The sequence below is a fragment of the Crocodylus porosus genome, unplaced genomic scaffold (assembly GCF_001723895.1).
Source record: "Crocodylus porosus isolate Cpor-Errol unplaced genomic scaffold, CroPor_comp1, whole genome shotgun sequence".
Classification (NCBI taxonomy): domain Eukaryota; kingdom Metazoa; phylum Chordata; order Crocodylia; family Crocodylidae; genus Crocodylus; species Crocodylus porosus.
In genome coordinates, this window is record NW_017728942.1 from 5,108,741 (window position 1) to 5,133,313 (window position 24,573).

Genomic DNA, 24,573 nt, shown 5'->3' on the forward strand with positions numbered 1-24,573 from the left:
TTAGCTACTTTAGTAATATACCTGGGGAGCTTATACTATAATGTCTGTGATTTTGTGCAAATATGCTGCAGAGTCAGAGCTGAGCTCCAGTATTGCTTCAATCTAAAGCACTCCTCAGATTAACTTACAGTGCCATTAATTAAAGCTGGAACTTTATTGAACTCTGAGGTCGCTCATAGGTACTTCTGCCAGCAGCTGCAACAAGCCACACGTCTGGTAACCAGCAAGTTCTCAGAAACAAAGTCTTCCAGCTGCTGAGATCAAAAGCTCATGGTATCAGCCCACCAGGGCTTCTGTCACACAAAAGCCATTTTTCCACTGTGGAAATGTATCCATAAGCTGTCTGTCTGGAGTTCTCCTGTAATTGATGCTATCGCTTGGATCAAATGCCTTTAGAAAGAGAATCAGCCTCACATTAATGCACCACATGTTCTTTGGAAGCCCAGTACTAAGTGTGGAGTTTGTAAGTGACCTTCACACGCCTGGAACAACACCCAGCCATGAGTAAACTGCTTAAATGACATCCGTGTCACTATCACTTCAATAACTTCTTTAAAAAAAGCACTTTTTGGGTGCCTCCCACCCAGAGAAGCCTTTATACTGAATCGAATAAGGGCCAGGAAAAAGCCACTTCTGTCCACCTGGAATCTTTTCCCTGTGTTAGGTAGGAAAAGGGCCTTTTCTTTTCATGCAAGTCTGCATTTTCAAATGGGGACATTTACCATTTGCATTATTAGTTGTTTGATTTCTGCACGCAACTGTAGCAGCTGCCTGTAGGAGTGAGGCCTCCAGTTTGGAATTTATTCTCCAGATAATGGCCTGAAACATCGGAGAACAGAGTGATACTTGGATACGGGGCATGTGAGGGCAGTTGTTCTAAAAGCATGGAATGGTGAACAAGATGCTTTGATAAGAAGAGGCTTTACCTGGAATATTACGAACGTGCTGCCAATAGAGCACAGACTGAAACCTACTGGCCAAAGGGTAGAAACTCTCTAGTTTTGGGGGCAGGTGATGCTCACCTTCTGAACTTCACATCGTGGCACTTTCCCAGCAGCCATGTGGAAGGCTAGGGAATCCCTTCTCTTTCAATTTCAGTTTGTATCCCTTCCTGAAATCCTCTTGCAGACTCTCTGATATTTTAGGGTAACACAAATTGAGACATTGTTCCAAGAATTCAGGGTATGGGCACATGGGGAGGTTCAGCTAAAGAGTGCACAAGTATGTGTACAAACTGGGAAAGTGCAAGTCAGTGAGCATCCTGACTTTAAAACACTGGACTAGATTACCAGAATTTTTATGCAGACAATATGTTCTTCGGTATTTAAACTCTGGTAGCCATGATGGAAAGTACAAATAACCAAAATTTTAAGTCAAAACTTGCATTTTGCATAAGAATGCTGGATCATGCACCGTGAGAGAGGCATCCCAGTGTGAGCTGGAGAAAACATTATAGCAGTTCCTTAAATTTTGAAGGGATGAAGGGAGAATTAAAAGGCCCTTTTAAACACATAAGCTCTTTATTTGGGTTTCAGAAATACTATTATGAAGAAAAATGCCCCAGTATAATTTGTGCAAGAGATGAGCTGAGTCCAGCACTGCATTTGGAAGCAGTTGGGGTTTATCATGCAACGTAATTAGAAACTGTCTGCTAAAAATGGAATTCACTCATTAAAAAATGTTAATCTAAACCCACAGTTTGGCACTGCTGGAAAAAGAAGCAACTATTGCACAACATGCTACAACTGCTTGCATAGTTCACAACCTAGCCCTGCTAGAGGTTGACTCAATTAAAAGATGCCAGTGGAACATAATGGCAGCATGAATAATACGCGGCTGCTGCTAGATAAATAGAGGGATTTATTGTTAAAGCAGGGCAGGCTGATCCTTTGACTCTGCCCAATTAAGATCACTTTATGTTATACCAACAGCCCGATGTATATTTAATCACTGTGTCTAATGGATGTTGATGCAGAAGTGACACTGTTCACTGTACCATTATTGACTTGTTTTGATTAGCTTTAAAGACCAAAGTAATTGTGTACTTCAGCCGCTCAAAGCAGCTTAACCATAAAATTGGTGCTTTATGAATAGGCTGATTTCCTTCCCCTCCCCACCACCACATTGGTTGAAGCTGAAGGGTTTCTTGGCGGGGGAGGAGGGGGTTTTGTGGGGGGTTTCCCCCCTAACTCCAATAAATAACAGCCATCCAGGAATCTGTTGTACAGTAGGTATGATAAAAATACTTCAGCACTGTTGCAAACACCCCATCTTAACTCCATTATTTGCCATAGACCTCGCTTCCTTAATAACCTGCCTGTGGATTTGAAAAGTTAGGAGAAGCAAGGGATGCATTTCAGTCCAGACCCAAGTTTACACTAAAGGCTCTGTTTTGAGAGAGACTTATCAAATATAATTCCCAGCTCATAAATACAAATGAAACAGAGGCTGCTGTTTCACTCAAACAAATTGTGCTTTTGATACTCTATCACATGATCCTTTGTGAGCCATACTGTTTTGTTTTGGGTTTTTCTTTTTGTGGAAAAATGCATTAAAACTATATAACAGCACCTGATATCATGCATCTGGCATCTCTGTTCACATTTTAACTTAATGCTTAAAAGACCAGAATTTGAACTCTTTGCTTCTTGAGGAGCCATATGCTCCTCAAACTTTCGCTCTTCAAACCAGCTGCAAGGGCCCAAGAAACAATCTACATGACATGCTTCCTTTTCAGAAATGAGGGCTGTGCTCTGATTCTTCTAATCCTGAACCCAGAGCTTCCTCTTCTGTGAGGAGGGTTAGAAAGGCCTCCTAAAAATCCCATGTGGGCTGGCAGAGCTCCTATTATATAATTACGCACGCAATGCCTACATTTAATGCCTCCCCTTTGTGCATCTGGCTTATGATACACTCTTTAATTACATGATTTAGAGACATGGTATCATTCATGTACAAAGAGGCTGAATTATAGTTGCTGGTACAACAAGATTCTTGGCACCTTCTGGCTTGTAAGTGCTTGTCTTTGCGATATTGTTTTGTTTTTAACGTAGTCCTGCTTCTCTGATATCTAGGATTTGATTTAGTTAGTTAGTTATTTTTAAGGCAAGTGAAACCTCTAAATCGATCCAGGAGTAAGTAAAGTTGATGGCAGTGCTGTCATCAGTGATCATCCTCTGCTTGAACAGCAGTTGAGAGCTATTTGGCCAGTGAGTTTCACAGGCAGGGTAGGGGTGAGATTTGAGGATATTTGTTCAGTGCCAGGCTCTGCAAGCCAGTGGGTACCACCAGGCCCAAAGTCTTCTGTCCATCCCCTCCGCCCAACCCCAAGTCCTGTCCCTTTCCCACTCATCTCGTTCTCATGCCTCGTCCTGTTCTTCTGCCTTCTCATCCTACTTCTGGTCCTGCCCCAGCAAAACATGTCTGCATTTACTTGCCCTTCCAGCTCCTTGTCTCATCTGTCTCTTCCCCGCACTGGCTGCTAAGCTACTTATCTCCCCAAGCTCTTCTCACCTGCCACTTTTTTGACTCTTTATCCCACATGATGCTGTATCTCTGGGACTCTGGCCCTGGGTCAGATCCATGTCTGGTTCCTAGTCGCAGTCGACATTTCCACCTAGTCAAGTCTCCCACACCAGGCCCGATCCTGTCCTCCCCTCAGGCCCCCAGCCTCACTAGATTCACTCTCCCAGCCCAGTCCTTGCAGCCTTCATTATTGTCAGCACGCGAGGGCTTCCCCCTTCCTCTTCTCTGCGCCATCTGGGTGCCAGCTGTAGGATAATTGGGAACACAGTAAAGAGCAACTCCCTGCTGCCAGCTCTTGTGTCCAGCTGTATCCTAGCCTAGATCAACAATCGCAAATAAAATCTTTTTGACTTTTCTCCTCCCATCGTCTAACCTGGCCCCATAGCCCAGGGCTGGAGCATGCTCAGTTGTCAAATGGCACCACCAGTAGACATGAGGCCTAGTCACATTCAGGGAGGATGAAACCTTAGGAACCAGAACTGCTAAACTTCTAGGAGCTTCTACGAAGCCAGCACATGCTGTTTGTTGTGTTTCCCAAAGGTTTCTCAGTTGATCAAATTTGGGTGAATTCTTATGAGGCTGGCAAAAGACACAGGCCACCCTCTCAAACCAAACAGTAGAGCAGTTCCTTGAAAATGCTCCCCAGATCGACTGAACAGGGGCAAGATGGTTTGTTTTTTCCTGTAGCCTTATTCTTGGAAACAACTGAATTGTTTGGGCTGAAATTTCACCCCCGAAATTAAGCCTGAGGCAGACATGTGATATGTGAAAATTCAATCCAGCTAAAGTTTGGCCAACTTACAAACAACTGGAAGTGGAGTCTTAATGAGACATGTTGAGGCTCTTTGATATTTTTTGCTACCACTAGGGACCTTTGGGTGGGAGGGATTTGTAAGTAGGGCAGAGAAGAAATGGTTTCACACCTGCCCTGGGACTGCAGACCTGGAAGAAACTGTTTAGTGATCAGCTCTGCAGGTCAAGAGACCTCCGCCTTGTCCTGTTTCTCCAGAGGCATTATTCTAATCAAGGGTGTTCTTATAATCTAAGACCCTTCAGGGCACTTGAGGCTGTACAGGGCAAAGAACAAAGGTGGTTCCTGTCCTGGAAATCTGTAATGAACTTCTAGTTGTGTAAGGAATGCAGAGGCCCAGAAGAGGTGTGTACAAAATAGCAGCTCTTCCCCACCCATTCTCTGCATTTGGAGACTCCTCCCCACCACACTTACCTGGTTGTCTCTCCCATTTCCTGCTGAGGACTACTGGATAAATTGTAGTTCTGAAATCCAACATTAACGAGTCAAGTTTTCCACTATACTTATGCACCTGTGCACGGACATGCCCACCTGCACGGTTTGCACTGCAGCAGTGTTCAAGAGGTATCTATCAAGATCGGATTGTTCATTAGGTCTGTGATGGCATTAGGAATGTGAACCCAAGTCCAGTATCACAACTGCCAGCAGGTTTTGGGTTGTCTTTTATTTTTTCCTATGAAAGGTCTGGTTTCTGATGGAGACTATCTTTGTTGGAAGTGCTGATTTCTCAGAGCCAAAACTGCATAGGCATGTATCAGCTTAAACTGAACTTCTGTCAGGAGCTAGTAATAACAGTAAGTGCTTGGTTATTCCAGAGCACATGGCAGAGGTCAGTTTCATTGTCCCCATTGTACAGACAGGGAAAATTGAGGCATAGCACGATAGTGTGTCCCGGGTCTGGGGTGGGATGGGATGTCTGTTCTAAACCATAGAGAAACCTGCCAATAATTAGGAACCTCACTAAAGACCTGGAAGACTCAGGTGCATGGTCCTGCTCTGTCTGCCCCTAATAAGAGAGGGAGCCTATGTTTTAACTTCATTCCTTTGACTGGCTCTGCTATGTTATGAAGCTGTGCAAACCTTTGTATCCATTGCTTCAGTATTAAAGGGCAGTAACGTGTGCTCTGACCATGGGTGGTGTAACATTTCTTACAACCAGAACACCAAGACTCCATGCACGTGGTCGCAGCTTTTCTCTGCAATGCAAATTGATCTGGAAGTGCTCAGGCTTGTTTACTGTAACACATGTTTGTGGTTGGCTTTAATTTAAGAAACACATGGGAACCCCAAGAATGCACAATGCTTTACCACGCAAGTTAAAAACAGTTGTAAATAGCCAATTGACAGAGACAAGTCATTATTTTTAATTGAAGAGGCAAGGAAGAAAATAGATCCTGGATTAAGGACTTGTCCGGCAAGTTTCAGCCCAGAATGACTGTTTACATCCACTGCTGGAAGCACAGGGATTTGCAAAGGCAGCTTTTATAAATAGCTGCTGGAGAAGGCACAAAAGACTCCGTGTGAGCTCGTTAATGCAGGAAGCAAAGGCTGCATGCGGAATAAAAAGAAAAATGCATTTTGGCCTTGTTTAACAGAGAGCCGGGATGCACAAAGCATCTTGAGACATGAAGCGTTATCATTCACGTAGGAATTTTCCAGGCATGTTTAGCCAGTACCTCCCTGCCTACCTACGGACGGGTGCCTCGGACATCCTCCTCTCTCCCCACCAAACATGGCCCGCAATAGATGATTGCTCCAGGAGGACAAAGGTGAGGCAAACTATGAGCAAACCTGGGAGAGAGAGAAAACAGCTACTTGTGTTTGGATTAAAGGAATCAGGCCCCGTTGTTGTTTTCCTTGAGCTGTGGCTACTTCAGACACTGAATGTAGTGTGCCCGGGTGAGGGGATTCTATTTTAAGCCTCATTGTAAAGATAAAGTAATCACTGGGCTGGAAGTAGGTGGTTGCCTGGGGATCCATAGGAAGACCGGACTGGAAGGAGCCTGCTGGGCCACTGGCTCCGGTCCCCTGGGTTTGCCTCCTGTTGTGGAATTCCCCAAGTCATGGCCTGGTCATTTTTGGTGTGGGCAGAGGATGACATCAGTTACCAGCATATACACATGGGGCAGCGAGAGGGCAAGCCAAGGCCAGCTCTGAGCAAAATGGGGGAGGGAGAAATAAGACTAAAGAACAGTGAATTAAAACTGGGAATTCTTGCAAAAAGCCAGAAAAAACTGATTCCCCCATCATGAATGAGGACAACTGTGCTAAAAGCCAACTCAGACGCATTGGTTCAGTGAAGTTAGCCATTCGACATAAAGTACTGGTAATATAAAACCAGTGGGAAAAATGGTGGTGATGGTCGTGATGAGTACTTTGTAGAGCTGTTATGTAATGTCAGTCTTGTCGCCGTGCCAAAGAGGACCTCGGATGTTCTGACTGACGGGGTTTCTACGCCCTCCAGCATAGCATCAATCTAACAAAAATGTTGATTGCGAGTGTAAGTTATGTGATGGATACAAATGAAAGTATTGGCATAAAAACCCTCTGTTTGGGCTAAAATTCAGAACTTCCTTTACCAGTTCAGGTTAGACGTTCGTCAAGGTTTCGAGGAAACAACCTCAGGCTTGGTCTGCTGTTTTAGAATGAAGACCACCAAGGGACCCCCTGGATGTTGAAGGGAAAGCGGTGGTTTGGTGAATTCAAATGGCAGCAGCCTAAGTCACGGGTGCATCAGTGGGCCAGCCTGCTCTGGGGGGACTCTGATCTGTTGAAGGTGCGGAACAATGAATGCTTGCATGGGGATATGGCACAGCTGACTTTCAGCTACACCATTCCAGGACTTACCACTCAGTTCACCCAATTTTACAATCCTGTTCAAAAGAAGGTGAGACTGGCTTTAAAATGCTAATCCTCAAACTCCAGCAAGAAAAGAGCATCCAGACATGTCGGGGGAAGGAGAGGGAGTTTGAAATGACTGTTTCTACTTTGATTTGCCAGTGTGGCTGGGCAGAATGTAAAATTTCCTGTGCATGCAAGAGAAACAAAATATAATAAATTAAATTTATAGTCATTGCATTATGGCTGGTCCAGTTCCTCTTTAAACACGTGAGTTTGCCCTTGGAGACTTCCGTTACAGCAGACAACGCTACACGACAACCTTTTAAAAAACTACACAACAACCTTTAAAAAAACAAGCTTGGGAAGATGTGCAGGTGTTTATGTACAGGATTATATTTTTTCTGTGAACAGAAACATGATAGCGTTTAGACCACAAACTGTATAAGCATCTCATTTGGATCAATTGTTAACGTACAAAGCCGCCTCACCCCCCCCAACCCAAGTATTTATACATTATAAAACCCATAAATTACCTAAAGTACAAGATGCAGTTTTTGTAAATACAGCATTAAATGTAGATGTTGCCTAGCAGATTTTTAAAAGATCCTTTGTGAGACAGGATTTAGCTATCATGTGGTATCTTCTCCAAGTTAGCTAAATGCCTCTTTGCTGCAGTAGGATAGGGAATATAATTCCATACCTCATTCACTTGGCAGCTGGTAAACAGCCAGGACCCGATGGTGCTTTCTGATTATAAATCTCTCCCTCATGCTTATGTCAGCTTTATAAAGCACCCTTAGACTTGCAAATAGGTGGAAATGTCATTTTTGTGATTCAAACTGAAGGCTCTCATTAAGGGTTGGGCCAGTAAGCTATAGGGGTTTTGCCAAAGCAAGGGGTGTAAAAACAGGTGGCCCAAGGAGACGATGGCTGTAAGTTTGCATGTGCATGTAGGCTTGGGTTTGCATAGTACAGGATGACAGAGTCATAAATGGGCTGGCCATGTCTTGGACTATTAGGCAAGGCAACAGTATGACACGTGGGATCAGTGTGACCCCAAACCTGGCCTAGATGGCATAAAGTGACTTAGCAAAAGTAGGAGCAGAAAGGGGTGTGGGATCACCACTCTCTGAACTGGTGTTAGCTTATGAACAGAAGTGAACTGGAATCCTTGTAGCCCAGAGCCTGGGAATAAGTGGTTGGAAAAACTATCTGTGTGCCTGAGGACTGCAGGGATGGCCTCAGTTTGTTACCAGAGCCCTTCCCTCTCTGCGAGAGTGCTCTCAGGCAAACACTCGGAGTGGAATGCTTTCCACATATACGTGAGCAGAAAGCAACCAGCTCTGAACTCTTCTGCGTCACTATGTCCCATCTCTTCTGACATAGGTGTATGTGCACATACAAAGTGGGATAGGCATGATTTGCTGCCAGCAGTCCAGGGCTCTTGCTGAAGCTGGGTATTTGAGCTTCTAGGAACAGCAAGTGAGGGGAAAAATACTACTTAGCTTCAAGGAGCCTGACCAGCCAGCTTTGGACATCTGGTCTGAACAGAGCTCTCGGTTATATCCTAGCAAATGCTGAAAGCTACAAGCAGTGATGGCAATTCTAATGTATATAACCTGTATTCTTAATATTGCTAAATTACTCGACACAATTTGCAATGCCTCCATGTTGCCACATTAAGTGTGGACCAGAAGCAGGTAGATAAGGCAATGTGTGCACAGGAGGCAGAATACGTAGTAAGGCACGTTACGTAGGGAAAATCCCTGGCTTTGTCCATATTTTAAATGTGTACAAATCTAAGCAAAGCTGATTCCCGATGTGCTTATCTGAAGAGGATATAAAATTGTCTTAGCACCAAAGCGGTCTGCATTATGTGCTGCACATGACCAGACAGCTGGAACCTAGTCCCATGTTACAAACTGCAGTGCTATAAACAATACCAAGGCCGCAGGCAAAGGTTTTAGCACTTTGCTTTGGTTAGTCTCCTCTTTCCCCACGTAGTTTGGACTGATGTATCTAGCAAAAGTCCCCGAGGCCCCCGCACACTGGATGAGAGGTGCCTGGTAAGAAGTGGGCCGCTTGTCAGGTCTGTCCGGACTCGATCCGTCTGTGGGCCTTTCACCAATAAACAGCAAGCTGCGATCTTTTGCATCCTGCTCTGTTTTAAAAAGCTCATACTCCATGTGAGGCAGCTTGATGCCCAGAGCCAAACATCCATTCGTGGGTGTTATATCCTGTTCCAGCCCGGCGCTCCAAGAACCAGCCTCTCCGCAGCTTCCCGATGCGGAGGAGTTTAGCATAGTCACTGTGACTTGATCCATGGGTGTAACCCGAGCATGGGTCACTTTAAAGGCTAAATCGGTGCCACCTCTCACTTTGGCAGATGGGACGCCCTTGGTGTAATGTCCAGATGCGTAGATGGTGAAGGTCGGCAGTCTGCAGAGTGGGTCGGAGTAGTGATAGTAATAGCCTTCCCAGCTGCGATTGCTGCCGTGGAATATGAAGTACCTGGTAAGGAAAAGCACCGCTGGCCGGACCTCACACTGAGTGCTCACCCATCTGCCACTCAACTGCACCGGCAGCTCAGCTCTGGCAGGCAGGACAGGTGGTCGGTGCTCGTCAGCCCGGTATATGATCCCACAAGCAGGGCAAGGATGCACGTGATGCTGTTGGACAAATGAAAGACAATGCAAGGAAATGAAATGCAAAACCCAGCCCAAATATTCAAACAGCAATGGGCCAAAGTCCCCCATCCCTGGGGTAACTCCATGGAGGTCCACGGCATTGCACCAGGGAAGGATGTGAGCAGCAAATAGGTCTATATAGTTCAGTGAGCTGAAGGGAAGCACCCCCAAACCTCAGGTATTCAAGGGGACACGAGGAGGAATAAGCTGGATTCTGTCTTTGGAGACATATGTGTATGCATGTTTCAGCAGTAGAAGATGGGCCAAGATGCAAGTTGGAAGCAGGGCAGGGGAGGCACCTTCGGAACAGCCGGAGTTTTTCTTTCAGAGGTTTTTTCACTTCAAAACATCCGCAACTGTGTGAGTTCAGGCCCCTGGCTACCATGGGCCCGTCCAACTTTAGGCAAAGTAAAGCTGAACCCAAAGAAAACACCACCTGGGGTCACTGAGGCTGTGCAGGTGCTGCTGGGCACTATCAGAGATGCATTTTTATATTGAATCAGATGATGTCAGTAAAGCCAGCGCTCCCCCAACAGCTTTCAGAAAGGGGAAGGAAAGAATCAGAGCTGCAGATAAGTGTATAGGAGGCCCTAAAGAAAATCTCCTACCAAAGAACACAGACCCAGCCATGCTTGATTTTGAAGGGGCCCCTGCGATCCGAGTCTTTCCAAGCCACCAAGACAAACCTGTCCTTATGTCTAATTCAAATTCTCTAAGAGCTTCTGGTGCAGTGCTGAAACCTATTTGCCTATGAATTTTGTGGAAAAAATATTGTAGTATGTAGTGACTGATCTTTTTCAAATAACCAGTGTCATAACATTTGATCATTTCTGAAATGCCAGCTAATCTTTACTGAACTGTTTGGATGGAACAAGGTTAAATAACTTGGTACTTAACAGTAGGGTGGGTAATTTACAGGCAAGTTGATTGGAGTCTGCTGCAATTTAGTCGTTTTCAGCTTGCTTTACTGCTACTGTCATGTTAATGAGTGTTGACAGTATATAGTACATTATGGATAAATAATCCCAGAAGTTGGCAAATCTATATTCTCTGTAGACAGGAAATTCTTTGAAAATGAAAGGTAATTTGGGGAGAATGGGTTACTTTAAAACAGATACAGATTTAAAGGAGTAAAGATGGTATTTCCCCATAGCAGGTTAAAAAATAGCTTTTAGCAGGGCTGCAGAACTCTCCTATGAATGCAAACTAATGTTGCACACGAGTTGATTAAAAAAATGTCCAGCCAAATTAACACTACAGATGGGAAGCTAAAAAGTTTTAGTCGTCAAAACCAGTCACATGAAGTTATTTCTAATATTTGGCAGCTCCTAATTATCCCCAAGTGATGACATCATGTGTTGGTGAGTTTTGGAGAGCTGTTAGCTGATTAATTGCAGAACTATATTCAGAAAGTGAATTTCGACATCTGAGGCCTGGTTTTAAATTAACTTTTAAATGTTTGTTTATCATCTGGCTTAGCTCATGGACATAGTTTTGGCCTAAGATAACACAAGTTCATACCAATCTGTGCATGTTACTTCAAGGTTTGTCATTTTATGCCTTTCTTTTTTCTCTCTGAAGTTGCAATATTGGGGGGTGGAAGCTTCCCTTACCCCCAGCCCTTCCCTTCCCTTCCCTTCCCTTCCTAGCAAGCCTTTTATTTGGGTTACTTCTGTTCCATCTGGTAATGTTCACTAAGGTTTTTCTCCCCATCTCACTGCTCAATCACATTTCGGAATTGATTCGTTATGATTTAGATAAAAATACATTTTTCTGGAAGTGAACCAGTGTGCTGGCAAAAAATAAAAAGAAACTAAGCCTGCTGTTTAATTTTATTTATGTCAGAGTGAAAGTTTGATTTCTGCGTAATAACATAATTGTATTCAGGGCAATTTCCTCTTCTAATGCCATTACATTGAGGAATAATGATTTAATGGGCGATGCTTGTTTCCTCATTCCTCTTTCAACCTGAAGGACAGGACAAAGAACTGAAACAAGGGACGCAAGACAAACAGCAGTGCAGGGAGCTTATAATGCTGCAGGACTTGATATTTTCACTAACCTTGGTGCAGGATCTGAGTCTGCATTTCTAATGGAAACAGAGAAGCTAAAGAAAACCTATTAGCTCCATGCCCCTGCCAATACAGGGCTGTTCCCACATGGTTTTTCACTATACTGCTTGGACCTGCGTACTTTCAAGGGCCAAGTTCTCAGTGCAGAAATGTGCCAGACCTACATACAACCAAGGACTTACTTTTGTGGTTAGGCCTCTGAGCACACCTGGCACCCTGCTTGCCTTTTCTAGGCAGGTTCGCTGCCCTGTCTTTCCTTTGCTTTGCGTGCATGCTTATGATCTTGAGGGACCCTTCCCATGCTTCTCAAATGAAGGAGCTGCGGGGAAGCTGAGCTGGAGTTTCTAGTACGAACTGAGAAGATACAATGTGCTTACCATAGCGCTCTGCATAGGGCGTTGATACCCCGTCGGTCGATAATGGAGCCTCTCTGACCACTCGGTGTGAATGTCCCCTAAATACAGCTCCTCCACTACCCTGCTGCCTGCCTGCTGAGGCTGGAGCAGGGGCTGGTAATGCTTCTCCACCCGCACCAGGCTGAGTTCGTGCATTGCAAAACCGAGGGCTGCAGTGCAATCTCGCTCTGTCTTGGCACTCAGCAGCTCATAGAGGGCCCCCGGAACCCAGGACCGTCCAGGTGGCAGGAATCCTTTGCAGCCTCCTCCTGAGGTCTGGTTGACCTGAGCAGCAATCTCTTGCATGGCCCTTTGGCTGTGAAAAACAATGCCCACTTTGTGCAGGTGGTAATCTGCCTCAGTGGCCCCTCGGGTGATCCAGGAGGCCTGGCGCAGTCGGAGTTTGCCTTTGATGACCAGGGAGTAGGCGGGGTCCCCGCAGGATGGATCCCGGTAGTAGAACTGATAGGCTTTGAATAGGCGGTTGGAGTAAAACAGGTAGGATCTGGTGAGGAACTCTGGTCCTGGCCGCACCTCACAGCTAAGGGCAGAGAGGAAAGGAAAGAGTCCTTATGTCCTGAATAAAGAGCTGGGGCTGCATATCACCTTGCTTCTCTCTACCAAGAAACTAGTGGGGCGCTTGCCTCTTCTGTTCCCAGGCTGAAAGGATTTTGCCACTGCACACTTCCTTCCCCAAGACATCAAGGGCCCTGTTGCCACCATCCCTCCAGTGACCAAAGCGTGGCTGGAGAAAAGAGACATGCCAATTGCACTGCGGATGGGCACCCAATGGGAGGATCTCAGCTACACCTTTTATGGCAATAAGCGATTGCTCTCAGGCTTTCCCTATAGCTTGCTCCTATGGCCTTCTGGCTGGGGGCAAGCAAGACTAGGGGACAGCTGAACCCCAAGGCCTCTGGGCTTGGGACTTGCATGCAGGATGCCTGCCATGGATTTGGGAGTATCTGAAACCCAAGACTGATGATGAGTCTGGGAGGTAGGATACTTGGTGGTGGTAACATCACACGGCCTGAACAGCTAAGCTCTGCTGTTTGACCCCAGTACTCTTTCCTGCCATGGCAGGGGGTCGGACTAGATGATCTGCTCAGGTCCCTTCCGACCCTAGAAACTATGAAACTATCCATGGGCTTAGGAACTGATTTGGCCTGAGACACAACATTTAAAAACAAATAATTAAGTAAATGGTTTCACAAACAAGCAGTCAATGTTTCTGTTTTAGGGGCCCAGAGGAATCAGGCAACTGGGACAGGAATTGCCCTTGAGTAAAAAACCAGGAGATATTCTCCCCCCAGCTGACAACAGAGCAACCCTCCCTAGCAAAAGGGAGGCCTGACCTAGGTTTGTGAAAGGGATTAATGGGTGATGCACACTGCTGCTATTAAAGCTCTTTCCTCAGTCCCCAGGAACCATCAACTCTCCTGATTTTATCAGGAGTCTCACATCAAGCCCTGGCTTCTGCAGTTGCAGGGGGAGTTCCTGCCTTCAGACGTTTTTAAACCAAGTTTCTAGGCCTCATGAATACTGAGAGCAACTAGGGCCTAGTGGTTACAGCACTTGCTCAGGATGCCTGACACCCAGGTTCAGTTCTTTCCTTGCCCTGAGAGTTCAGACTGCATGTCCCCTGACCCAGGCAAGTGCTCTAATCATTGGGGCATAACCCACTCTTCACCCTCCTTGATGCTCTTCCTCTGCACAGAATACAAGATTCATTTGGCCAGAAAGAGAGAGTGAGGAAGACTGGTGCGGCCGCCCAGTGGTTAGCGCACTTGCATGAGTGGGTCTGGGAGGCTGGGTTTGATAGAAAACATTTGATTGGGGGAGTGGAGCCTGGGTCTCCTTCCTCCAGGGAAGTCCTTTAAACCTGAGCTGCTGGATATAGAGGGGATGACCCTCCGCGCACATGCCCACCACACATCACTGTGCTGCTGCATGTTGGGAGGAGGCCAATACTGTCAGCGGGTGCTTATGCACCCCGAGGCCTGGATCGAGCCCCTCAAAAGAAGGGCGCTTAGCTTGAGGATCATGGTCAGGCTGGGAGGGCGAAGGAAGGGTAGCAGGCACGTGTCATGACTGAGGTGCACCTGGGTCTGTGCAAAGCAGAGTTTGAGAGTCTGAACAACTTTTAAGTTTCAAAGCTGAGGCACTGAGCAGAGTTTACATGCCTCCAGGGAGAAGCACCAGCTGTGCAGGGGATTTCAGGGCCATAACATTAGATGAAAGCATTTATATGCTGCCTAAATTCTACTTAAGGCACCTAATCCTTCCTTTGGATCTGGCCCTGAGTTCCTTTGAGGATCTTGCCTATGGAGACTAACATGTTTTAACTCTAGGGTAACGCTGGGCAGATTTTCCAAGCAACTGGAAGAGCAGTAGTGGCAGTGCTGACTGCAAGGCTCCATCTGGGTCAGAGGGAGAGGGCTGATTAGCCAATTAAGGGTGGCTAGGAGACTATAAAGTTGCCTTCTGGGGCTACAATTCTTATTCAAGTTTGGGAGTTTGCTCTGTTCAGATGGGCATGGGCGGCAGCAAGCAGCTCTTTTAGTTTAACTTGTAGGGTGACTAACCGATAAGTAGAATGGAGTCTGGAAACTTAGTTGAGTGTGGGTGTTTTGTACAGGTGTCTGGAAAGTAGTTTAACATGGGGGCTATGGCAGTCCTCAGCACACATCCTGATCTCAGAGGTTTAGTTTAGGAGTACAGCCCAAATGGGGACTTTTCAGGAGGCTTCTGGGGGCTTTTATTTTCCTCCCCTTTGCTACATCTAGGAATCTGCAGCCCAGGTGGGAAGCACTGGGGTTCAATGTCATCACTACCATGCTTACTGGTGGATTTTGTTCCATTGTTTGGAGCAGAAAGCTTAACTAGTAAAGGCTCCCAGAAACAGCCAGACTCATGACCATGCTGAAGCCTCTTCTATAACAAGATGGTAAATGATACAGAAACCTGAGCATGGCTTGCAATAATGGGCAGCACCTGCCCCTTTCTCCCTGGCAGAGCTAGTACATCACGGGGCAAGCGAGTCTGGAAGCAGAATCTGGTTCTGGATTTGCAGCCTGTGCCAGGGGCAGAGTGGAGCTGCTAACAAGGATTTGAGTTTGGCCTCATATTAAAGTAAAGGGCTATCTGCAAAAAACAAACAAACAAAAAAAAAAAACCACATTGTTCCAGCTGCACTGATTGAACCACCAGCAAGGATGTTCCCCTCTGGGGGCTTAATTTGGGGCTGGCTCCCAGCTGCAGGCAGTTCACAGGCATATCCTTACATAGGGCCATCACCAGAAGCACATACATAACACTTCAGCTGAACACAGTGGTGAGCCCAGTCAAGTGCTGCTGAGGAAGATGAGCTTGCAGTTCAGGACCTGGGGAGGAGGTAGGGAAGGGACAGATGGTTTTCAAAGCTGCCTGAGCTTTCGGGATGCTCACCCTGTAGAAATCCAGTGACCTTCCAGCCGGGGCGGAAGGAGAGCTGAAATCCTAGTGCTGTCCTGAAGGTGGCGCAGGTGGTACTGGCACTGGGGCTCCCACTGCAGCTTTCCAGTGCTGTGCTGCTCAGCCTGAGAGGTGGGAACGTCCCATCGCTTCTTGCCAGATGCATAAGCTTAAAAGAAGAGAGAGGCTTTCAGAGTGGATGCAGTTGCTCCTACATTTGAGTTGAATCTATTGCTTTAATTAAAGGTTCTTGGAGCCCTGCCTGTTCTGTTTAGACCATTAAGGCGCTGCTCTTTGCTATGTCACACTAGGTCTTTTTTGTTCCTGCCTCTACATGTCTGGACCAGATCCTTCAGATTCAGGCCTGACACTGCTTCCCCCTGTCTTATAACTTGACACTGAAAAAAAGCAGTTCTGTCTGTAGTGACAATGACTGTCACAGGCGCAGCTTGAAGAGCCCAATCTGTAGCCAACCTTTCACAGGTAGGTCATGAGCCCCAGCATTATCAGGTCATCCATTTATGCTCCTTTTGGAGTTTGGATAATGAGCTAAGACAGCTGTGGGAGTGGAGAAGACAATTTCATGATAGCTCTTGATTGAGAGGGTGGAGTCAGAGAACAAAGACAAATCTGTGCCTTGCAGTCCCAAAAGCCCAGCAATCAAGGCTCCTTAAAACATCTCCAGCTTGTCTACATCATGAGTAGCATTAATGTTCATTAAAAAGTGTTCATCAAATCCCATGACACTGTTCTCTAAGATATACAGCCCTCTCCCAAAGAAACTTGTGTGTGTGCCTAAATCATTCAGGTATCCAGGTTGTAGCCGCATTGGACTAGAGGAAAAAGCAGTCAGGACCTGCAGTAGAAATGATATCTTTTATTAGACCAACAAGATTTTTGCAAAAAAAATGTAAAGAATTTTTTTTTGAAAAAAACTTGTTAGTCTAATAAAAGCTATCATCTCTGCTACAAGTCCTGATTGCTAAATCATTCAGTGCTTTAAGGGACACGCGTCAGCATGGTTTTGTCATACTTTGATACTTTTCCTCAATTTGGTGTGGATTTTACAGCACACTTCCAAGAAAGTAATGTTAATGGATTTCTTCCTTTTAGGAAGATGCATTTTTGTTCAAAGACTAGAAATGTAGAAAACGGTTACAACGGAGTTGAAATAAGATGTCAAATGTAATGCAGTGCCTGTCACCTTAAATGACCCTAACATGTCATGTATACCAGAAGTGCAGCCAGCTCTGGGCTGGAGGAAAGCAAGAGGCCAAGGAAGTAACTGATACGCAATTCGGGTGAGCAAAAGTCCTACTAGGAGGAAATGTGAGTAGAATACGACCCTGTCTACAGTCATGTTCTGCAGACAGCTCAGACAAATACCAAAATGCTTATTGTAAATGAAGGTTGGGGCAAGGCCAAAGTGTTTTAATTGTAAAGGCAAAGCTATTACTATCACTGCTTCCATTATACAGCATAATGACTGTTTTGCCTAACATGCTGAGTGACAGGAGTGCTCCGTACTCTGCTCACTGCCGTCATAAGCAGCCGGCCTGCTGCCCACAGCAACAAGGCTGGGGCGTGCTCCTTCAAACCCCACCCCCTTTAACTTCATAGCATCTCATACACCCGCAAGCAGACACATGTCTTGGCGCAACAGGGAAGTGCTGAACCTTGCTGATTTCCAATTAGATCTGGCTGCGTGACACTGCAGAGTCCCAAGTGGATGATCACCTTGGATGGGCCCCTATTCTAATCCAGAGCGGTCACTGCACCATAATCCGTTAAATGGCAAGCTTCCCAGATCAGGCACTGCATGTGCAGAAAAGCAGAGGTCCCCCAATAGAAAGCCTGATGGAGATCTACTGAGTGCCTGAGGCCCAACACCTGCAACAACAACAAAAGCCCTTGTGTACCCAGAAGCTGCTTTCGCTGGCACAGCTGGCATATGCACTGGGCACATGCTGTTCACGACCCACAAGAAGAACTAGTTAAAACAGAAACAGAAGGATTTTCTCTCCGGTCACAGTGTTAGAGCTGTATAATAATTTTTACTTTACTGATCAGCTAAGAGATTAATGGAACCCTGTTGTTTTCAGCTGAGAGTTTCCAACAGGTCTTTGCTCTGCTTTCGCTCTCTCCCCTTCTTAATCTATTGTTGAAGCAGCAACAGAGACAGGGAATTACAGCATGGGAATGTGAGACTTGCCTGTCGCCCCCCAGAAGGACGGTAATTCTGTCACTTACCTCATTTCCCGCAACAACGGATGTTATCGGCTTAGGGGATATGTGAATGCTCAGCTAGCTCCTGAAGCCCTGCCTTAGGTTTGTATTTAGTCTTTACTTGGGCAAACTTCTGGTAGAGTCATTGGGAGTTTGCCCAAGTTAGACCTGAATAGGTGTGGGACCATTAGGAATAAATGAGAGACCTTTCTCATGTAAACTCCTGAAACTGTGACTTTTTATCCCAAGGGTACAATTGACCCATCTAACAAAGAAATGTCCCTGGGTTTGGTATCACTCCAGACTTATATTCAGCTGCATTCATTTCATTAACCCAGTCAGAGTCTCTTTTACTCTGGCTGAACTCTGAAATTTAGCAACCGGCTGGAAAATGTAGGCATTAAATTCAGCTATCAAAGCTGAGAGACAGAGTTGCTCCCTAAGCTTTCTATAAAGGAAGAGGAGAATTTAATATATTGGTTATATAGGCTAGGGACAGAAATTATACATAAACTGAGAGAAGTAATTGGAAACCGGTTCAAATCTGTAACACAAGAGAAGCTCAGCGCTCATAAACCACTTTCAAACCAGTTTCAGATAAACCTGGATGGATGTAGTATCAGACTTAACTGATTTAGGTTAAATCAGTTTACTGAACTTCCGTCCCAGATCCCCTCCAGACTAAGATAACTCACAGTCCCTCAGCATCCCAGGATGCTTTGCAATTCCCCTACAACCCCCACCCCCCATCCTTACAGGGTGAGCAGGCTAACTTTGACCCAAGCTGTCTGCTCCAACCAAGCAGGGAGGCGTGCTCTAGCGCACCCCGGCTTCTGGCCTGGGCCACTGCAGACATGTGGCTGCATTTCTGGAATCAGAAGTGAGTGTCTGTTCACTTGCTTATCCATTCAATCTACACATCTTGGACTAAACTGCAAAGACTGCATCAATTCAGGCTCAGGCATTTTAACTATCTGTACTACTACCCTGAAAAAGTTAAATTTCATTTAGAGAAAACTCCAGGTTAAATCACCTGCCTGATCATTTTTCAGCTCCTATATTTGCCATAGTTAAGCATACAAATCCCCAGGAAAGTAAGACAGCCTGAGTCATTAAGCTTCTCATGTGCAATTTCTGAACACCTGGGGAAGCTAAGAGAGTCTTCCCTTCAAAGAGGATTTTAGGTTTATAGGTCAAGTCACCTTGTCTGTAAAACTGCCATTTGCACTAGGGGAAGGGCAGTTAGTCTAAAACACCACTGCCCAGACACTTGAAACAGGGTCATATAGCTTTTACAGTGTGAATGCTAAAAGAGACACAAGCACTTTGTATTTAGCAAAGGGAGCCGGCATCCCCGCTAAATGCCTTGCATTAGTGTTTCTTGAAGAGAGCTGTTGACCTGGGCCATGTAGTCCAAAATGAAAAAGGGATCGTTTTGAATGACAAAACCCAGTTCAGTGAGTTAACTGCTACATTCTGAAACATTAGGAGCCTTTACAGGATTAGCCAACATCGCTTGCATCTTGAAGCCGTATGTTGGCTATCTCATAGCTGAGTGGTTATTGCTGGGAGTCAAGTCGCTGAGTTCTGTCCCAATATTGCCATCAATTAGCCTTGTGATCTTAGGCAAATTATTCACTCCCCTGCATCCCATTTTCTTCATTCATCCTCAAAATATGCAAAACTTTGCCTCACAGGGTGTCACAAAGCTTACTTAACTGAGGTTGGATTAAAGGGTCTCCACTGATGTCAAGATCTTTCAATGAAAGGAGAATTTGAATTCAGCTGCTTTTAAAAACTAAGTGAATTCCTTATTCTACACCATACAAATATTTGTTATGACTGTAGGTACTAGAGTTAACAGCCCAAATTTTACTCTTGGTTATGAAACATAGAAGTGGAATCACTCTCTAAGAATTAATGGAGTTAATCCACATTCACATTTCTGTAATAGAGCAGAATGAGGCCCAGTGCTATCCAGCAAATATGTACTTTGTTTTTCAATCTAATCTGCTGTTTAATTGAAACCTGCCTTTATCGACTTTTGCTAGAATTGCATAAGCCTATGTTGCTTTAGAGCAGTGATTTTCAAACTCTTCTCATTTGCAGACCCCTAAAAATGTTTAATGGAGGTACATTAAATCCTTTGAACTGTAAGGGGGTATTCGCACACTTTTGATTGATCATATTCATCTTTCACGGACCTTTTAGATATAGTCTGCAAACTCCCAGGGGTATGCAGGTTGAAAACCATTGATTTAGAGCAGAGATTCCCAACCACTAGGCTGCGAAGAGTTGGCTGCTGGGTCATGGCATGAGCCCCCTGCTCGGACCCCCATCTGTCCACCCGGGTGAGCGGCTTCTGCTGCCGGCAGTCATGTGCAGAGTTAAAGCTGGGTGGCAGAGCAGCCCCAGGAGGGAGGCAGCTGGCTCGGTGCGCCCCGTCCCACAACCGTGCTGGTCCACAGTATAAAAAAGGCTGGGAACCACTGTTCTAGAGCACAGGCATTTTCACTACCTAACCACATTATTTTGAAATGTTCAATAGGAAAAGGGCATTCTTATAATTGGGTGTAAAACTCAACAAAAGAGAGAGAAAGCATACAGAAGAGAGAGAGACTGCCAGGAGTTAAAAACTTGCTCCACAGCAGTCCGGAACAACACTCCTGAGTCCATGCACCACCAGACTTCAGAACAGCTACTGCTCATGTCCATGTATAATAGCTGCTCCCCACCTTGAATACTCTGCAGATACCCCCTCCTCCCCATAACTTGGAAGATTGCCAAGTCAGGTCTAAACATTGTAGTTTTGGACCATTTCTATTCTAAATCAGAGTAATATAAGGTGTCTGCCATCCTGCCATTCAAGCCACTGCCAAAGGTAGACAAGAACAGCTGCTCGCTCCTCTCCAAAGTAAACCCATCCATGAATCCACTTACTCTTTGGTTTAAGGGGCATGCAAAGGAGAAGGTTCAAGCTGGGAAAGAAGGAAAACATCCTTTGACCGCAAGGGGCAAAATGATCATTAATAGGTACAGACCTATTTAAATCTATGGTCACCATGAAAAATGGCATTGGCTGAGATTTCCCAGGAAATCAAAAAAATAAAAATAAAACTTAAAATAAAATGCTGGCCCTTACATACCTTTGCACCAATCAGCGCTGAAGGGTGGAGCTGTGTGGAAGGCAGCCAGAAGTTGAGATGGTGGCTGCCCCCATGTCCCTCCTCCCCCTGTGGCCTCTCCACCAATCAGTGCCAAGAGGTGGGGCCACTGTGAAATGACCATAAAATCAGAATTTCAAACCGCAACCAAGCTGCAAAAATTTATTTTTCTCACGGCAAGTTAGGTAGGTCACTATAACTAGGAGAATGCCTGTCTTCGACCCCTGCTATTCAGTCCGAAAGAGAGAGCCCTGTATGCACAAGCAGCTCTTACTGCGCATGTACATCACCTCATTGTGTCAGCCAGCGACCCTGCTTGGAGCCCAACCTGGTGTTCACTGGTGTTACTAGCAGCTGGATCAGACCCCAAGCCATTTGCAATGGCCCCATTCATATGAACACTTAGGGAGGCATTTTGCACACTCATTTGCACATTCATCCTTTCAAAAGGTATCAACTAACAAAGTGGCAGGGCCTGCAGACCTCATGCAAACCAGTTCCCGTAAGTGTTAACATGGGACTTCCTTGGCTAAGGGCTACAACTGCTCTAACAAGGTCGTACTGTGCACAGCTCTCCCGCTGGGTACAGGCAACCTGCTCCACTGACTCCACTTCTCCACTTTTAAAGGTGGAAGGAAACTCTAGGAAAAAATATTTTAGGGTGCCCTGTTGGAGGTAAATTTTATTTGTGTTTAACCAAGTAGATTGGCTTTGGAAAAAAAGTTGCACTGAGTCAGACATCTTTTTTCATCTATAACTAGAAAGGAATATGCCTACTTTACTGCTTGCAACAATATTAGTTACTATAGATCAACTCTTTCCAGAGCTAAATTGCTTAATCTGGTAAATGTTATTGCCTCCTATGGTCAAAATTTATTATTTCCATTTATAATTCGAATGTTTCACTTAGTCACCCATTTGCATGGATGAGATCAATGACCACAGCCACAGGAAATTACATACTACTTTCTTTACGAATGACACAAAACCTTTTAAATACTGTGAGGAATGTTCAAACCTGCACAAGCCCATGAATACAAAAAGCACACTGGTGTATTCTGCATAAGTGAATTACACTTACTCACGCAGACTTTATTAAATAGCAAAGTGGCATTTCTCAGCCATTCCCCTGTTCCAAGAGCATGCAGAATGGATTTGGGGTTAGCCGCTAAAGGAGTAATTGTTCTTTTAAGAGCAAGAAAAATGTTTAGCAAATCAATTTCTTTTACATTTGTGTAGAGATTGGAGTTGTGATATTTTTAATACACTCCAAATAAGGAGCTTCCCAAGAGCACGACATAGCGAGGAAGAGCTAGATGTATATTAAAATCACTGAAGTTATAAAACTTGACTAGAATATAATGAGAAAATGAAGAACCACACAATTTTGCCTTCCCTGCGTCTGTAAGCACAGGCCTCAATTCAGAAAAGCATTGAACCCCTAGTTCAGGACAGCCACAACCCTGGCTCAGGAAAGCATGTACGATTAAGCACACACCTACTGGCTTGAATGGGACTTAAGCATACACATGAAGTTAAGCATGCATTTCGATACCCTCCTGATTAATGACTGCCTGCACTGTGAAGCCCAAGTGTGATCAAATAGTTAAAGAAGGAAATTATTTGCCTGGACTGCACCTTATCCACTGCCTTATTGTTTAACCTTTGGGCCTCTCTTTGCCCATCTATAAAATGGTCATAGTTATTCATAGCTATCTCCCAGGTCTGAAGCTTAATTCATGAGTGTTTATAAAGTGTCTTGTGTGATGATCACTACAGAAAATGTGAAGTGTTTCTTCATTAACCTTTTAACAACGGACCAGCACATACGTTGCACACAGTGAAACGCTCTACAGTTGCAGGGTACTTCTCCCAAATTTTTAAAACAGAACAGAAAAGAACCATACATTAAATTGTGTAGATCTGAATTTTGAGACTTGCTGGTCTAAAAGACCACATGAAGTCAACAAGATATTTTACACAACACATTTTCAAGTTCAGTTCTTCCTCCATGACTTTTGGTATATTAAAACAAGCTGGCTTAGATAGCATGGGGGGTTCTTTTCTTTTCTCTAAGAGTTAACTGCTTTAGCTTAACTTCCTTCTAAAAATGTGCTTCAAAACCTGTCTGTCTCATCCATCACGATGTATCTCATCATTTGCATTCAGCTGGTGGCACTCCTTCCCCTGCACACAGCACAGGAAGTATCTTGTTTATCCAGTGACAAGATGAATTTGTTATGTCCAGAGGCACTCTGATATGAAAGCAGCTGTAGTAAATCCATCATATAGTTTCAGACAACCACTCTTGGCTCACTGGTATTGTGATGTCATTCCAGAAGAGTTTTCTGTCCGAATATGCTTCAGTCTAAAACCCCACCCTCACAAACCTGACTTCACTGGAGGCTGAATGCAAACTGAGTCTGCTGCTTTGCTCACCTGTCATGCCTGGACGCTGCTGGCTCCTGCCTGGATGTCAGCAGAGCAGAATTTGACCTTCATTCTTTTGAATCTTATGTTTTTCATTTAGACCGATCCTGATGAACTGACTCACTTAAACAGAGATGCTGGAGCTGCAGTACAAGCTCTCCCTCCTACAAAATGCCAGGGCCCACTGAGTCCAGAGAAACATGAGAGGAAGGAGGATGTTTGCAGGCATCCTCAGCCCTGGACCTGCCCAGCTCAACACTCAATCCCAGCTTTGTGCAGTGGGAACTCTCTCTCTCTGCACACTGATACCGGACGGGCTGTGAGACAAGGCAGATGGTATTTGGGGTAGGGAGTGTGGGAACTGACAGAGACAGTCTCTCCTGTACCTTGGAGGTCTTCCTTGGTATTAACTCTGTTTAAATAAAAAGGCCTCTCTGGTGGTTTACCCTGAAAAAACAAAAACAGGCCTAACCCAATATACAAATGAGACTACAGCGCTTGATCCTCCCTCTCATTGCAAAGATCCTATTTTCCTTGCTAGCACAGGATCGGGGCCGGAACAAGAAAACACTCAACTCCAAGTAATTTAAGGTTAAGCTTGCATCACCCAGGGCGTCATGAAGTCTGGAGAATGAAGGATTCAAGGGAAAGCGTACAGGATGGATCTGAGGAGGGAATGGCTGTCTAGCACTCGCCACCAAAGCGCAAGCGTGCACAACAGAAGGGCACGCCCAGAAATCACAGCAAGGAGCCAGAGAAGCGTGCTAATAAAACTGCACGTAGTAGCAGGAAGCACATTCCACCAAGCAATCTCGGCGCGCTTTCACCTACCAATGTTACACTAATCAGAATTTCCCTTTTTTTCCCCCATTGCACAAAAGCAGGGTTTACTCATTTTTACTTGAAAATACTTCACAAATAACTCGTTTTCCTAGGTGGCTGTGATCCATAAGCAATTCACTGCCTTCT

At 45.2% G+C, this 24,573-nt stretch overlaps 1 protein-coding gene across 1 annotated transcript in view; it reads right to left on the bottom strand.

Moving 5' to 3' along the window:
* Positions 1 to 2,151: 2,151 nt before the first annotated feature.
* APCDD1L (APC down-regulated 1 like) overlaps positions 2,152 to 24,573 on the bottom strand; it is a 28,416-nt gene continuing 5,994 nt past the window's right edge. Inside the window, exons 2-4 of the mRNA XM_019548184.1 lie at positions 15,779 to 15,953; positions 12,314 to 12,872; positions 2,152 to 9,846 (exon numbers count right to left, since the gene is read on the bottom strand). Of these exons, the coding sequence (XP_019403729.1) occupies positions 9,082 to 9,846; positions 12,314 to 12,872; positions 15,779 to 15,953 (1,499 nt within the window). The 3' untranslated portion in view covers positions 2,152 to 9,081. The remainder of the gene's footprint in view (positions 9,847 to 12,313; positions 12,873 to 15,778; positions 15,954 to 24,573) is intronic.